At 45.1% G+C, this 17,551-nt stretch overlaps 1 protein-coding gene across 7 annotated transcripts in view; it reads left to right on the top strand.

Moving 5' to 3' along the window:
- Positions 1-17,551, top strand: part of LOC138815943 (dedicator of cytokinesis protein 3) — a 192,816-nt gene that overhangs the window by 163,533 nt on the left and 11,732 nt on the right. For 5 of the 7 annotated variants that reach the window (XM_070005342.1, XM_070005339.1, XM_070005345.1 and 2 more), the window contains 11 exons: positions 3,492-3,578; positions 5,154-5,258; positions 7,545-7,686; positions 8,354-8,520; positions 8,672-8,758; positions 9,196-9,375; positions 9,950-10,033; positions 10,156-10,272; positions 12,912-13,033; positions 14,275-14,413; positions 14,931-15,078. In XM_070005342.1, coding sequence (XP_069861443.1) covers positions 3,492-3,578; positions 5,154-5,258; positions 7,545-7,686; positions 8,354-8,520; positions 8,672-8,758; positions 9,196-9,375; positions 9,950-10,033; positions 10,156-10,272; positions 12,912-13,033; positions 14,275-14,413; positions 14,931-15,078 — 1,378 coding nt within the window. The remainder of the gene's footprint in view (positions 1-3,491; positions 3,579-5,153; positions 5,259-7,544; positions 7,687-8,353; positions 8,521-8,671; positions 8,759-9,195; positions 9,376-9,949; positions 10,034-10,155; positions 10,273-12,911; positions 13,034-14,274; positions 14,414-14,930; positions 15,079-17,551) is intronic. The other 2 variants (XM_070005344.1, XM_070005343.1) reach the window with 2 other exon arrangements.

Below are 17,551 nucleotides of genomic sequence, written 5' to 3' on the forward strand. Positions count from 1 at the left end.
TAAGCTCAGGGACAGTGGCTAAACTGATATTCCATTAGTATCAGCTTAGCTTAGCAATGTGACATCCTGAGTTTAAACCGCAGTATTGCCAGGAAAAAAAAACAACAACAACCAAAACTATTCACTTAGAAAAGAAAACATTGACCTATGCAGAGGATATACTAGAGAGGCACAAAAGCCTTTCTAAAACTGCGAAAGCTTTCCTGTAGCCTAGTTTACAAGAGAGGTTCTTGTTCTTCTCTCATCCAGCCCAAGTAACAGATCCACAGTGCTGTCCCAGAGCCTCTACCCCTTCTGGTCCAGAGCCTGAGTTAGGGCCTCTCACTAGTCTGGTTTTAGGCCTGTCTTCCTGGCTTTAGTTGACCTGGAGCTGCTGCTATCCACAGGCCCAGCAAGCTTGCCCATAACAAAGAGATGTAAGCATACTGTCCATCTGTATGAGTAGTTTTGTACATTAGTTTCTTTCCACAGATGCACAGGGCAGAGTTAAAGAGTAATCCTGATCTGACTGCTGGTAGAACATATAATAATAATGACCATCTCTTCATCCCACACTATAGTAATGCATAGAAAATATTAAACCTTAATATGGACTAGGAAGTAATGTGCAAAAGCATGATAGAAAATTATAGTTCAGAAAGGAGAGAGAGACCAGTAGGCTTCATAAGTCAGCTTCCTGTATATCTTTTCACTTCTTCCAGAAACTCTACCTTGATTTTACAAATTGCTTGGTAAACCCCTTCATGAGGGACATTTCAAGTCTCAACTCCTAGTCTGCCACATCCTGTCCCTGAAGTTTTTTGTTTTTTTTTTTGGGTCCGGTTGTGGGGCCTGAACTCTGGGCCTGGGCGCTGTCCCTCAGCTCTTCAGTTCAAGGCTAGTGCTCTACCACTTGAGCCACAGTGCCACTTCCGGCTTTTACCTTTTTGCTTATGTGGTGCTGAGGAATCGAACCCAGGGCCTCAGGCATGCAAGGCAAGCGCTCTACCACTGAGCCACCTTCCCAGCCCCTGTCCCTGAAGTTTTCCTCTCTTGTCTAGTGTGTGAGAGCTGGCCCTCTGTGGAAAGCTAAGGCAGCGTCCTGGGTTACGATGCATTAAAAAAATCTCTCTCTCTCTCACACACACACACAATCTTCCAGAGTTGGTAGAAGTGAATGGATTTTATACTTAGCTTGTGTCCTGTCAAAAGGAGAGATGCAAAAAAGAAGTAGCAAAGGATGTATTATACTTGCAGTACATTCATTACCTGTGTCCAGAGACAGCTCTTAAAGCCCTTACACACCCTAAAGACTAGCAGAATGTCTTTAAACTCTTGGGCAGCTCCTGACAGACTGGCCAGAAAGAAGTAGCTAAGCTACCCCGTAGAACTCCCTTTCAGGCATGCTGTTAGAGGTCCTTGGCTGTAGCCTGCTCAAGTAGCACCTGGAGCTGGAAAGAGGACTGATGTGATGCCATGGTGCAAGGGGTTTTCTTAGCTTCCTGAGGCAGAGGCAATGTATTGGGCAGAGAGCCAGGCTCTATTTAAAATCCTGCATGTCTATTTGTCTTTTTAATTGGACCAGCAGTTTTAGTCCATCTGGCATTGATTTCTTCAAAGAATAGAAATAATATGCTCTTTTAGAAAAATACAATCTCAAAGGAGATTGGTTTCCTTCTCCTTGATGCTGTTTCAGATAGTATTATTAAAAATACAGTCTTGACCTGGTATTTATTGGTAGAATTATATGATACCTAAAATTTGCTTGGGAAACTATGGGGAGGAGTAAGTAGATAAGAGTATACACGATGTTTGGTCTTGAGTTGGTCTTTTTTTTTTTTTGGTCCGGTCGTGCGGCCTGAACTCTAGGCCTGGGTGCTGTCCCTCAGCTCTTCAGCTCAAGCCTAGCACTCTACCACTTGAGCCACAGCACCACTTCCGGCTTTTTTTTTGCTTATGTGGTGCTGAGGAATCGAACCCAGGGCCTCATGCATGCAAGGCAAGCACTCTACCACTGAGCCATCTTCCCAGCCCCGAGTTGGTCATTACTGAAGCTAGATGCCAGGTACCCTCTACTTTACATGAAAGTTGTAAATAGATTTAAATATGTATTTAGAAATTAGGACAAGAGTCTGGGTAAAATCAAGTCAACTGATGATTCCAAGTCTAACCAAGAGAAAGAAAACACTGTATTAAGAATGGGGAAGAGGGTCTGGGAAGGTAGCTCAGTGGTAGAGCGCTTGCCTTGCATGCATGAGGCCCTGGGTTCAATTCCTCAGCACCACATAAGCAGAAAAAAAAAGCCGGAAGTGGTGCTGTGGCTCAAGTGGTAGAGTGCTAGCCTTGAGCTGAAGAGCTGAGGGACAGTGCCTAGGCCCAGAGTTCAGGCCCCATGACCAGACCCCCCAAAAAAAAAAAAAGAGTGGGAAGATAGAACTATAACTCAGCGGTGTTTGAGTGCTGGGCTAGCAGGTTATAGCCCTGAATTTAATCCTTAGTAACACACACACACACACACACACACACACGCACACGCACGCACGCACGCACGCACGCACGCACGCGCGGATGCACACACAGGTACACACACGTGCTAATGGACAATATTGCATCTTAATGAATTCCACTGAAGCCTTCCTCAGGCATTTTTTGATGGGGCTATTGCTGTAACTGGAGCCACTCACAGAAACAGCCTGAAATCTGGCAGGGTCAAATATCATTTACATCTTAATTTAAACTTCAAGTCTTTCCATAAAGGAAGTTGTCAGGCCTACTACCAAGTTTTTGTTAGCTTCTTTCCTTTTGATTTCCTTACTTGTTTCTAAACTTAAATGATACTAATGTTATCAGTGATCCCTTTAACTCATTAAATAAATACTGTGTGTGTGGCATCATTCTAGAGTCTGAAGCTAGGCTGGGGAGTTGGCTTAGTGATAGAGTGCTTGCCTTACACGCATGAGACCCTGAGTTCGATTCCTCAGCACTACATAAGCAGAAAAAAGCCAGAAGTGGTGCTGTGGCTCAAGTGGTAGGGCACTAGCCTTGAGCTGAAGAGCTGAGGGACAGCGCCCAGGCCCAGAGTTCAGCTCCCACGACTGACAAAAATAAATAATAAAATTTTTAAAAACTAAAAAAAAGCTGAAGCTAAAGTAAATAGTTTCTGCTCCCATGCAGTTTATCATCTAATAGAGACTAATACAAGAAACAAAGTTTTTAAGTAAATACGACTAACAGAAAACAGGTACAGAAAAGTACCCATTCATGAAAGGATAGTCCGGGAAAGCCTGGAAGCAGCAACAACATCTAAGTAGAGACCAGAAAACTGTGCTTTATCTAGAAAGCCACAGTGCTGTGTGTCATGCTCCATAAGTTGTTTTTGAAGCCTATGTTCCTTTGTATGAGTTGGAGCTAGCAGGAGGCCTTTTGTTGTGTTGCCTGGTATGTTTGATATGGGCTTAGGCCATTCTGAGGATGCCTAACATGCTGATTCACTGTTTCTATTTCTGATGCAGAGCTGGGAGTTTGGGATCCCACTATGCAGAGAGCTGGCATGTCAGTATGAGAGCCTCTACGATTATCAGAGCCTCAGCTGGATTCGGGTGAGCTTTATCCCATCTTCCACCCCAAGTTGTGTCCAAAGGTGCCTGGGACTCTCATGGCATGAGTTTGAGCAAGCATTCTGAGTGAAATGGGCCCCTGATTTAGTGCCTTGGACAGTACAGGAGAAGCAGAAGCCAAGATTCCTGCCCTCAAGGTATTTTCAGTCTGACAAGGGAACCAAAACACACCTGGTAAATGATTTTTTTTATGGTCTGGATTCTAAGGGTTATTCTGAGAAGAGCAGCATAGGCACGATAAGCTAAGAGGTTTCAAGATGGCAGCTCACTTTCCTGAAGAAGATTTTCTTGAAATAATTTGAACAAGAATGCTTTATCTAAAAGCTGTGTTACTAGATCTTTCCCCATGACTTGTAACTTTTTTTTTTGCGCGGGGGTCCAGTCGTGGGGCCTGAACTCTGGGCCTGGGCGCTGTCCCTCAGCTCTTCAGCTCAAGGCTAGCGCTCTACCGCTTGAGCCACAGTGCCACTTCTGGCTTTTTTCTTTTTGCTTATGTGGTGCTGAGGAATCGGCTTCAGGCATGCAAGACAAGCGCTCTACCACTGAGCCACCTTCCCAGCCCATGACTTGTAACTTTTAAGCACTTTGTCCTTCTTCCTTTGTTTTGAAGCAAAATAGTCAAAAATTAAGTCTAATGCCCATGATTGTTGTAGGTCTGCACACATTTTTCCTGATTGCTTATACTAGTTTTTGAATCATAACAGTGGTTGATTTCTTCAGCAAAAAGAAAGTAGCATTCTCAGTTTATATTCCCTGCACCCTCGTCCCGGGGCTAACTCTGCTCAATTCCCTGATCCAAATTGGGATTTGGAAATGGTTCCTTACAAGTAATTTCTTCACTGATTGTTGAAGGCCATTGTTCTCCAGTAGGCTGAATTCATTAGTGCTATTCTCCCCAGTTTCAGTTACTTTTACCTTAATGTGAAGCCAGGTCAGCCAGACTTAAATATTTACCATGAATCAATCAGTCGATTGACTGACTGAAGTTTAAAATCTCCTAAATTGGAACCAGTATCGGTGATGCTCACAAATGAGCCTTTTTTTTAAACCATGGTTATTAGTACTGTTAGTTAAGTGATAGATGAATGAGAAGATACAGTTGTACTGACAAGAAAAGATAGTAGCTATAAGCAACCCTAGTTCGGGATCAAAACTAATACAATGACTATCAGTCAGAAATGTAAATCACAGGATGGAAATACAGCCTAAGTGGTAAAGCATCAGCCAAACAAGCAAAGCTGAGTAAGGGTGAGAGGCCTTACATTGTTAAAAACAAACAAAACAAAAAATCCCCACAAAGTCAGAAGTCTCTGGACAGAAAGAATCCATATTAAATACATTCTCCTGCCCTACCTATCAGGTGGTGATGAAGGAGGATTTCCTCTTTCATAATGCAGTTCCCTGAAGGAAGACTGGTCATACCTAGGCACTTATTTTCTTACGTAGAGTTGCCTTAATCCCTTTCCAGAAGACAGTCTCAGATGGGTCTAGGAGAAGTTTCTTTGGATACCAACAACAGTCAGACAACCTGAAGGCAATCACCTTTCTTGTTCACAGAAAATGGAAGCCAGCTACTATGATAACATTATAGAGCAGCAGCGCCTGGAGCCTGAGTTCTTTCGGGTTGGCTTCTATGGCAGGAAGTTTCCGTTCTTCCTTCGGGTGAGTCCAATCAGGTGGTCACAAGAACTCTTACTCATAATTCACTTATAACTTACACTCTTCCTTTTAGCCTAGTCTACTGAATACATCTTTTCAAAGGATTGGCCCATATAGCTTGATCACAAAAGATGCCAACAGAGAGACCACTCCTGGGATAGGACAATAGTACTGGCTTGTAAGAGCCCAAACAGTTTTAGACTGAATGAGATTATAATCAGTTCTTCTCAAGAAGGACATAAGTTTGGGAATCAGAACAAGCTAGATAATGTTTATCATGGGGCAGGGCTATTTTTCCTTAGAAAATAAGTTTCTTGGCAGCGTCAGTAGCTTGAAACTGGCTTTCCAAATTGTTCCTATTTATGCCTTTCACAATGCCATCATCAGACCAATTCACTGTGCCCTGACTATGGAAGTTTTCCTACAGTGAAAAATGGCCTGCATTCTCAGGAAGGAAACTTGTGTTTCCTCTTCAGTACCTGGACATCCTTAGCATTCTTCATCCCCACATTAATTTCTGTTCAATGCCACTCCATTCTTTATTCTTTTCCCTTGTTTTTGAATCTAAGACAAGCTGCTGGTGAAAACAATGTCAGTTGGTGCTTGCAGGTATTAGAAAAAGAGAGAACACTGCACGTAGGGATCATGGTTTCATAGGAAATGGTGCAGAACACAGGCCGTAGATCGGCCGCCCTCAGAATGACCATCATGGCTCAATCCAGAGGCAGCATGTGATTTTATTTATTTAGCACAACCCAGAAGCTCAAACAGTAGTTATCTTGAGCCCATAAGCTATATACCATAAACATTTAGCTGTCCTTAGGAATGAGCCATAGATCTGCAGCTTTGACCTAGGTTGGGGCTAGAGGTATGGCTCAGTGGCAAAAATGCCTGCCTTCCTGGCAAACTTGAGACCCTGAGTTCAAACTCTAGCACTACTTTAAAAAAAAATGCTGAGTGCCTGTGGCTCAGACTTGTAATCCTAGCTCTGCAGGAGGCTGAGATCTGGGGATTGTGGTTCAAAGCCAGCTTGGGCAGGAAAGTCTGTGAGACTCTTACCTCCAGTCAACCACCAGAAAACCGGAAGTGGTGCTGTGGTTCAAGTGGTAGAGCGCTCGCCTTGAGCTGAAGAACTGAGGGACAGAGCCCAGGCCCAGAGTTCAAGCCCCACCACCAACAAAAAAAAACAAAAAAACCTAAGATTAGTTCTGATTGTCTGATTGTTCCAATTCAAATATCTTACTGAAGTTCAGTGTCCGCAAATCTCAGCAAACAACTTGGAAAGTTCACAGAAGCCACGGAAGTCCAAGATAATCAATTTCAGATACAAAGCAAGTTAGCCTATGTTTTTCCCAGAAGCAATCATTCTAGGGTAAAAGGAAGAATAACCCATGTGAGAATGTAAATACAACAGGGACAACATGCCAGGAAGAGCTGCCAGTGTCTCTGACCACTTGTTGAAATAGGTCTGGTAAGGCAGCTGCGTAGGCAGTCTCAGCAGCGGCCTCAGTGGGACCTCTTCCTCTCATCATGCATGACCAGCTGTGAGGCAGGCAAAGTAGCAGGGCTTGGAGTATCTTGTCCACCAGAAGACTTCGCCACAAAAAGCAAACTAACCCAAACCCAATATGACATAACAAAAAGTTTTAAGAAACGTATAGGTAGAATGACAGTGATTCATTCCACTCACTTATTTGCAAAGGAATTTGTTACCAACGGAGTTTATCAATGCAATAAACAATGACTGAATATTATCTGGGTACCAGTAAGTGTTCAGGTTTCTTTTCCTAGCTGACAAAGTGTCATTGAAAAGCATACAATGATCTTCCCCAATTTATTTGGCATTACCCATAGCAATCATTCCTTGGCACATAGTTGGCTCTGGTAGTTACCACAAATTGCCTTCCCCACTCCTCTCTAGCAGGCTACTGTAGGTGGGCCTTCTAGGACTTTAAAAACAAAGAAAAAAAACTTTGGTTTTGCATTTGATTTTGTTTTCTAAAATCCCAGGCCCTACTTTGCTCCCTTGCCCAATAACCCCAAGTAAGGTATTCCTCTTTCCTCCAAGCTCCTACTGCTTGTGCCTCATCCCCAGAGCTGCCACACCACAGTGCATTTCTCCTTTCATCTTCCCTCTTCAACTGTTATTTTTCTTAAGACAGGGACTGAGTGTTGTGCCCTGTACCTGTCTCCAGCCTGGTATAGAGGAGGCTCCTAGGACATGATTGTGAGATGAATAACTCCTAACTCCCATGTACAGACAAGGCATAGAGTATGCTATTTTGGCAGAACAAAGAATATGTGTGCCGGGGCCATGACTACGAGAGGCTTGAGGCCTTCCAGCAAAGGATGCTCAGCGAGTTTCCACAGGCTGTCGCCATGCAGCACCCCAACCATCCGGACGATACCATCCTACAGTGTGATGCCCAGTGTATCTTTTGACCCGTGGTGGAGGGGGGATTGCTGGGATCCTGGGTGGTGAGTCTAACCAAAGCTCCTCAACCCCACAGTTGGCATTCAGCCTACCCACATGGCCCAAGTCCTCAATCTGAGCTATGTCCTCCACATAGAGGCCTCAGAACAGGCAGTGAAGTGGTACACCTTTAGCCACAGGTGGCTATATAGTGGTCATCAGCAAGAAATGAGGTAGCTTCTCAAGCTAGCTCCTATCAGCAGTTTAGTCTTCACCCTGCCCTATGAGGAGCCTGCCAAGATTGTTAGGGGTGATTATTATACAGTGTAACTGGGATCCTGTTAGGGCTTTTGTTATGAGCTGGCCCAAACCCTTGTAACATTCTCCCTGCATTCTTCTAACCTCTTTCCCCTATTTTTTAAAGAGGAAGCAGATAATACGTAGCTCTTACAATCTCATGTTGGCTGAGTGCTGCTAAGACTACTTGCTGATCAGGGAAAAGAAGATAATTTGTCTGACTCTGATTAGGCCTCATCTGGCCCAAATATGTTAACTGCTTCCAACACTGCTGCCAGTAGAGAACAGGGGCTATAGTGCATCTTCTTTCAGATACTAACAGGGGTCAGTTACTCAGGTCTTTCTCTTTGATAAGTCTGGATTTCCCTTCACTCCATACCACGCCCAGACTTGCAGATCTATGCAGTGACACCCATTCCAGATTATGTGGATGTTCTGCAGATGGATAGAGTACCAGATCGTGTCAAGAGCTTCTATCGAGTCAACAATGTGAGGAAGTTCCGCTATGACAGGCCTTTTCACAAAGGTCCCAAGGACAAGGAGAATGAGTTCAAGGTGAACAAATAAAGGAAAGCAGGGGCTGTGCTTACAAGTGCAAGCGCTAGCCTGATTTTGTTGGGAAATCAGCACTGTTGCATCTCTTGGGTCAGGCAGGTGGTGCAAAACTTGCCTAACTGCATGCTATTTGACTGTGCCCTCCCTGCAGAGCCTGTGGATTGAGCGTACCACACTGACTCTGACCCACAGCTTGCCTGGCATCTCTCGGTGGTTTGAAGTGGAAAGGAGGGAACTGGTGAGTTACGCTTTACAGCCATTCCCTCATGACTCTGGGGAGCTTTCTCTCTAAGTACTGAAGGAAGAAAGAATTTGGGCCATCTGCCTAGCCTCAGCTTCCCATGTCAATCCTGTGATGGGAGCTTTGGGTGCCTTCTCTCAACTAAACCACACAGCCCACCTTAGTACACCTTAACCTCCCAGTTTACAAATTAGAAAACAGTCTCTCAGTGAAACCAGAGCTCTCTGGTTTCCGTGAGCTTAGTGCTCTTACTGCTTGCTGAATTTCCAAGTACCTATAAGGACCTATCAGAAGAAAAAAGTAGAAAGGGCCCAGGAAGTCCTGAGGCCATGGGACAAAGGAAATCAGCATTACAGGGGTAGAATGCTGCTCTCAGAAATGTAATGTGGGACTATCAAAGTTCCTGGGAGAACTCTGTGCTCTTGTGTCCTCAGGTGGAGGTGAGCCCTCTGGAGAATGCCATCCAGGTTGTTGAGAATAAGAACCAGGAGCTTCGAGCCCTGATTAGCCAGTATCAACACAAGCAGGTGCATGGCAATATCAACCTGCTCAGCATGTGCCTGAATGGTGTCATTGATGCAGCTGTCAATGGAGGCATTGCACGCTACCAGGAGGTAAGCTGGGACCCTGGATCAGACCCACATAGGCAACATGGCTAAGAAGACCATTCAGAAGCTCCTTTTCTCAAAATTGCAGCCATCCTGGGAAGCTTTCCCAGCTAACCCTCTTCTGATTAAGCTAGCATGAGATAGTTCTAAGGTGAAGCTATAAGCTCTTGACGTGACACAGCTTTCTAATGGGGCCTGTTCTTCATTTCTATTCCCTGAGCTCTGTCATGTGGTTAATCCATCTGATTATGGGAGAAAGTTAAGTGGCCTCCCAGGGCCATCTCTTTATGAAAAAAATGATGCTAGTCCCCAAACCCAGGCCATCATTCCTGCCTGCCCGATTCAGATCACGCAGGCTCTGTGAGGCACTGAGGCCAGCATCCCAGTTAAGGTGACTTGGTCACCACCAATCCTGCTCAGGAATGAAAAAAAAAAAAATAATAAATCCCAATTACCAGAGCTTCAAGTCAGAGTTACTAGTGAGGAGGCAGCCTAGCTGCCTTTTAGGGTCACCTTTGAACTCATGTCTCTGGGGCCCCATCTTAGAAAATAATTTCTTATCTGGCCTTTCTCTTCACAGGCCTTCTTTGATAAAGATTACATCACCAAACACCCAGGAGACGCAGAGAAGATTGCCCAACTCAAAGAGCTAATGCAGGAGCAGGTATAGCTTGCAGGATTTTGAGGCCTGCCACCAGTGGGAAAGGCCAAATATTTCAGGATGACTGTAGTTCTTAAGTCTGTTTCCCTGCTTAACACAGAGGCCTTGTTTGGCACCCTGTATAGGTCCATGTCCTTGGAATTGGGCTAGCAGTCCATGAAAAGTTTGTACACCCAGAAATGAGGCCTTTGCATAAGAAGTTGATCGATCAGTTCCAAATGATGCGGGCCAGTCTGTACCATGTAAGTTGATCCCTGACCTGCCCCTGCGGTACTGCCTCCAGACCCATGCCACAAGCTAAAGAAAGCTAGGAGGGAGGGTGAGAGTGAGAAGCTGTCCCAACCACAGTGATGCAGGAGTCAGGTGTGGGTGCTCTACTCAGGGCAAAGGTGATCAGGATCCTCTCATTCCCAAATGAGGAGTCAGAGTCAAGGACAAACAGCAACAACAAAACAAAAACTTCTTTTAGGATACCAGGCTAGTGAATAGAGATTTGCATATGTAGATGAAGAGTTATTAAAGTATGTGGCCTACATGAAGGGGTCTATTTGGAGATTATTTTCTTTGCAAGAGCCTAAAAGATTTAAAATATGACCTAAGGCTGCTCTCTTTCTCCTCTCTCTCCCTCTCCTCCTATCTTTTCTTCTCCTCTGACTCCCTTCTCTCCTTCCCTCTCCCCTCCATCTCAACTTCTATGATGTCTAGTGACCCAGGCTCACCACTCTTCCTTTCTTTTCTTCTCCTCTGACTCCCTTCTCTCCTTCCCTCTCCCCTCCATCTCAACTTCTATGATGTCTAGTGACCCAGGCTCATATCTCAGAAAGTCTTAGCACCCAGTACTTTCCTCTTGGCTGCTTTTAGAACTATCAGGCAGATTCTGTGGCTAGACCTGGCCCTAGAGGCCTCCCAAACTCTGGCCTTGGCCCTTTGGCCTGATGGACACAGGCAGGACCTATATTCCAAGATCAGTTTTCCTTGGCAGGGTCTTTACAGGAAATTCTAGTTGGCTAAGGATAGGGCTCAGATAGTCCTGAGTCTCCTATTCACATACTTTTACCCAATTTTTTAACCATGGGGCTGTTTCTATATGTATTCTAGAGAAGCCTTCCTGCGTAGGAAGTTTAAGGCTGGCTCCCAGACCTCAAAGGTTATGATCCCAAACCCCCTGCTATACTATCCCATTCTCAGTCAAGCTCTTCTTCTGCCACCTGTTAATATTATCTATTACTAGGCAGAAGTAGAACTGTTAGATGCTGAGCCAGGCTGTTATGGACAAGAAGTTACTCTTTAGGAATGACCCCTAGCCACAGAGGCTATAGATGGACCACTCAGATTCAGTGGGCCTGCTCCTTGTGGACCTACTATGTTCTTGGATGCTATAAGTCATCTTAGTCCCGCCAGTCTCCAGTGCAAGTCTTAGCCTGTTTCTGTACAAATAAGGACAGAATGAAAAGTAAAAGTGGAAAAGAATAATGTCATATTTTAAATGAAGACCATACTTTTCAGAGGAAAGCCTCTAGAGCCTAAAATTTCTCCTTCCTGTCAGGATTCTCCCATGGTGTTTCAAGGTGAAATGTGAAGAAAATTAATACCCTCCCCTTAAAACTATGAACTGACTACTTAAAAAAGAACTTGAGTAGTATCACTCCATGATAGATATTCTATTACCTGTAACTGTGTCTCCTGATAGCTTGGCTTGTCTCTACTGTATGCAGACTTCCTCATCACAGCAGGTGGACCAGGCAACCTAGAGCCTAGCCACAGGAGTTGTGCTCTGTCATCTGGGCAGCCCAGTTACTGTGTCAGAAAGCACAAAATGCTTGTGCATACACAGCAAGTGCAGCCATGTGCACACATGGAAGTGTCCTCTCAGACTGCATAAGTATATTTCATCCTTAGGCACAACACTTTGGAAGTGAGGACAACCTGCTGCTTCTTCAGACCAAGCTCAGAAACATCTGTAGACTTAGAACCCTGTCGACTATGGATTGTGAAGGACTTGAGGAAGTCATGCTTTGTTTCTTGAGTCACAAACAGACAGACTAATATGCCTTTACCCAGGAGGGTTTAAGATTAGAAGTTGCTGCCATGAAGTCTACATACTTAGTAAGAATTTAATTATGCCAAAATCGAACTGTGCTGTTTTTCAATTACGTCAGGACTTTGTTTCCTGTTTCCCCATAGACCATGTCACAGGCAACTTAACTCAGCTCACTAAGAACTGGTCCATTTAGCAATCCAATAAAACACAGCCCCAATCCTTATATAAGATCTTCTCACTAACAACTTAAAATAAGTTCTTCCTCTTCTCTAAGCTCCTCTCTAGCCCTGTAGCACTTTATTTTATATTAAGAGAAGGTCATTAACATAGTCCTTTATGCACAAACCAACCTCAGCTTATTTCCAGGTATGCTTTCTATTAGCAGAGTCCACCCAGGGTTTCATGGCTTCTGGTATAGCCTCTAGTATAGTTAGGGGAGTGTTTAATCATCACCTAAAAGAAATCAGCAGAGCCGGGCACTAGTGGCTCACGCCTGTAATCCTAGCTACTCAGGAGGCTGAGATCTGAGGATCACGGTTCAAAGCCAGCCCGGGCAGGAGAAACTGTGAGACTCCTATCTCCAATAAACCACCAGAAAACTGGAAGTGGCACTGTAGCTCAAGTGGTAGAGCACTCGCCTTGAGCTGAAGAGCTTAGGGACAGGGCCTAGGCCCAGAGTTCAAGCCCCACAACCAACAAAAAAAAAAAAAAAAAGAAAGAAATCAGCAGTTCAGATGATGGTTCTTGTTTTTACATTTTTAACCACCAGCCAGCACATCCCTCTTACCCTTTGCAGATCGATTCTTTACTCTCTGTGAACACACATGCGTTTCTCAACAGGAGTTTCCAGGTTTGGATAAACTAAGTCCTGCATGTTCAGGCTCCAGCACTCCCCGGGGAAATGTTTTGGCATCACATAGTCCAATGAGCCCTGAAAACATCAAGATGACCCACCGGCACAGGTACGGCCTTAGGACTGGGGAGGGCTCCTTCCAGACAGGTAAGTCTGGAGGATAAGCATCAGAGAAAAAAGAGTTCTAGAGAGTGCTTGTGTATTCTTGAATTCCCTGTTACCTCCCCCCTGTACTCCCTCACAGCCCTGCCACGCAGCTCTTGTCACAGGACCCAGGCTGCATCCAGTCAGCCACTGTCCTGGGTGTACACATGCTATTGTGGGAATACAGAGGAAGTAGCATCAGGTCAAATCCTGAAGGACAAGAAACTTGCTATGCAGAAAAAAGGTTAAGAAAACAATGTGATGAGATATAGGCAAAGTAATGGACACATGCAGAACCCTTAAGGTGTGAACAAGCCACTTTGATCAGTACTTCATAAAGCCAAGTGGCTGGAGTAAAGGACTGTAGGGCATGGAAGCCAGGGCAGAGTCAGCTCTGCATGGGCCTCTTCATGTGGATCTTTGGGGCTTAACCCCAAGGCAAATGAGGATTAGCAGTTGGTTTTATGGAAGAGAATGAATGTGGACATTCAAAGTGTGACTGTTTGAAAATCAAGAGTTCTGGCCTGGCTGAGCTCGGCTAAGGATATTCAGTCTGTAGGATAGGAGGACAAGGTTTGGGGAGAGACCAATGAGAGATCTATTGCTTAGATTTGTTTTCCACCATGAGCAGCAGCCCAAAACAAGAGTGGCCACTCAGTGAATGAGTAAGAACAAATCAATGAAGGGCTTCCTGGTATTGATAGAGCAAAACTGTTGACATGCCTATGGAGTCTGGTGTGGAAGGAAACCCACAGATAGTTTGTTGCCAATTATTTTGATAGGGTCTCAATACCAGGAAGACATCTCTGACAGGAGAAGATCTCATCATGGTTGTGGATAGGGATAGGCAACTGCTCAGACTAGCAAACCCATAGCAAGAGGGAGGTGAAATCCTTACCTGAGTATCATTCCTCTCGATAAACTGTGAATGCCACTAGACTGAGTGGCCATAATCCATTGAGCTCTATGTAGAACTGTGCCAGTCCATTATAGTCCTTCCCAGGACAGGGGCTCCTGAGCAGCAGAGTGAAGCCCAGGACTGCTCCAAGCCTCAGGTGGATGTCAACCTTGGCTACAGCACACTCCCAATCAATGATGGCCAAGGCCTGGGATGACCATTTGCACATCCCTCCGCTGTCCCTACTACCCAGCATGCTTTCTCAGCCATGGCCTGATTCCTCCCTATTTCCCCACTCTTGCTCACAGCCCCATGAACTTGATGGGCACAGGCCGCCATTCATCATCCTCTCTCTCCTCACATGCGTCTAGTGAAGCGGGAAACATGGTGATGATGGGCGACAGCTCCATGGGCGAGGCTCCTGAGGACCTGTACCACCACATGCAGGTACCAGAGCTGTCCAAGGAGAATGGGCAGGGTACCATGCCTAGAGGACTCACTTTTCTGTGGAGGATCTGGTCTGAGGGCTGGCAACGCTGCCTAGTTCTCTAGTTTCTGACTTTGTAAACCCCCTCACCAGAACTAGCAAAGCTGCCTTCTTTCTACATACCATTCCCAAGTCTCAGTCCTCGAGCCTTATTTTCCAAGAAGGAATTCCAGTCAGTCCTGGCTGCTCTCACTGATGAGAAAGATCCTCTGCCAGCTTACTTTCTAGCTTGATGTTCCTGATGGCTAGGTTCTGCATCCTCTATGGGTACCTCGTAGAACCAACCCAAGTTTTCCTCCATGTGGGTGGTTTGGGTAGTTCTTAGTTCTAGCCATCAGCCTGGCCTCCCTCAGGGTCCAGGATACCACATCAGGCACTGGGTCTAGATACTTCAGGGCATGAAGAAGCCAACTCTGGGCCTGTCCCTCAGTCCTGGACATTCAGAACTCTGTCTTGCTGATTTCTCTCCCTTTGCAGCTCACGTATCACAACCCCAGGTACCAGGGCTCAGTCACCAACGTCTCTGTTCTGTCCTCGTCCCAGGCAAGCCCTTCTTCCTCCAGCCTGAGTTCCACTCACTCAGCACCATCCCAGATGATTACCTCTGCTCCTTCCAGTGCCCGAGGTAAGATGGTAGGGAGCTGCTTTGAAGAGAGGGCTTCACGATCTCTACTCATCCTTTGTCTTCTGTGAGAGTGCTCTGTGTCTTGGAGAATGTTTGTTTGCGCTTTTAGCATCAAGGATTCAAGGGTTCCTGCCTCCAGACCCTTGTCTCTAGTTGGCAAGCCAACTAGAGACATTGCTGTGGCAGTGTCTACTGCTATGGCTACTGTGCTGCCCTGGCTAGCCAGCACTGCCTTTCTACCTCAGTAATGACGTGGCCCAGGAGAAAGCTCAGTTCTTTCCCACTGAAATGTTTGCAAGAATTAGCATCCAGTCAAGGCAAAAAGTAAGTCTTTTGCTAGGTATAATCCTAGCTATAATCCTTGATCTGAGGATCAAGGTTCAAAGCCAGCCTGGGAAGGAACGTCCATGAGACTCATTTCCAATTAACCACCCGAAAACCAGAAGTGGCACTGTGGCTCAAGTGGTAGAGCTCTCGCCTTGAGCTGAAGAGCTCAGGGATAAGCGCCCAGGCCCAGAGTTCAAGACCCATGACTGACCAAAAAAAAAAAAAAAAAAAAAGGAACGAAAAATGGTATAAATTTACATTTTGGAAGATTACTATAGCAAGATTCTCTTCAAAGTACACAAACCTTGAAGAGATTTGAAGATTGGAAATAGTATGACACAGTGGAATGTCAGTGACCAACTGAAAAGCTGTGACAGTGTGGAGGAAGGAAATGTGAGTTACAACAGCGCAGTCACCTGCTTCCACCTTTATCTAGCTGCACATTTACATAGGGGAACAGGTCCAGTGAAGGCAGAAGCTGAATGTGAAATACAAGTCTTTATACACACCAGCCCTCAGTCTGATGCCATTCTATCATTCATGCTGCCTTCCTCGTAGGAACTATGGGCTCCAGATAAGGGGAGCCAACATTTGGGAGCAGTCCTCTCAAGTGTTAAACCAATGAACCAACAAATTGGTACATTTGTCAGTCTGTTAAGATTGCAAAAATAAAGAAGAGACAGAACACTGAAGGATGGCTTTGGGAATAAAAAGGAAGAAAACCTTGGAAGTAGATGTGAACATTTACTAGGAGGTCAGCATTTAGTGTCTTGCAGAAAACACTCCTGATTAAAGCTGTAGAAACAAACTTAGTTACCACCCCCTCCTCCCAGTTGAGTTTTGTTGTTGTTTTCCTTAACCTGAAATTATCCTTAACCTGATTTTATCTGGCTATTCTTAAGAAAGATCTCTGAGTCATGATTGTTGTTAAAGATTGTATTACTTTGGCATTGCTTAGATATTCTTCGGAGCTACGGTTGCTGTCAGGGAAGTTATATGCTGGCTCTTACTACCTTTGTCCTTCTAGCTTACTAGTTACTGGTCTCTTCATAATACCAAGATCTTCCCAAGTGCTTACTGGGGAATTTGCATCGATCTTGCCTTAAGTAAAGCACTACATCAGACTAGAAGAGGAATTATTTTCTCCTCCTTTGGAAATAACTTTTAATTTCAAATGGCTTAGTTATTTGTTGTGCACAGTTGGCCAAACTCAAAATACAAGGGTCTTAAAATAATTCATTACCATCTCTCACCAGGCTATGACTTAACAGGGCTCACTGAATCAGATGTCACCTAGGGCTCATTTGAGTTTGATGTCCAAGATGGCTTACTTACATCACTTTCCGTTAGTGATGGCTGTCAACAGGGAGCTGAGCTCGGACTGTCAACTTGAGCTCCTACATATGACTTTCCAAGTGACCCTAGGCTTCTCTCAGCATGGCTACTGATTTTCCCCAGAGCAAGCAAGCATTCCAAGAAACCCAGGCAGAAGCTGCCTGGCCATATTTCTATTGACCAGTGAAATCACTAAGGTCCCCTCCCCTCAGGAAAGTGAATAGGGTTCTACCTCATTTTGCTTATCCCCATGTTGTGAGAAGTGGCATGGGAGTTTTGGGAAGAAAAGCATTAATAGACATTTTTTAGAGACACTCAGGGAAGGTTGAGAAAAGTCTTCTCCCTTTCTGGGGTAGATATTATGTGCAAATGTAAACAAAACAACTACATACAACTGGGCCCTACTGGCAAAAGTAAACAAAATGACTAAATCGAACAAAGAAGGATGGCAAGGGTAGATGCAACCAGAATGAGAGGAAGACAGCTGAGTATGGCGCCATACCAACTATTCACTGAAGAGACGGAAGGATCTTGAGTTTGAGGCCAGTCTGGACAAAGTTAGCAAAACTCTCAACAAGAGAAAAATGAAAGCTGTGCCCTGGTGGCTCATGCCTGCAATCCTAGCTACTCAGGAGGCTAAGATCCGAGGATTGAGGTTCAAAGCCAGCCCAGGCAGGAAAGCCCGTGCAACTCTTACCTCCACTGAATCACCAGAAAGCTGGAAGTGGCGCTGTGGCTCAAGTGGTAGAGCACTTGCCTTGAGCTGAAGAGCTGAGGGACAGCACCCAGGCCCACAGTTCAAGCCCCATGA

This window comes from Dipodomys merriami, unplaced genomic scaffold (assembly GCF_024711535.1).
Source record: "Dipodomys merriami isolate MVZ:Mamm:240054 unplaced genomic scaffold, mDipMer1.0.p SCAF_68, whole genome shotgun sequence".
Taxonomy (NCBI): Eukaryota; Metazoa; Chordata; class Mammalia; order Rodentia; family Heteromyidae; genus Dipodomys; species Dipodomys merriami.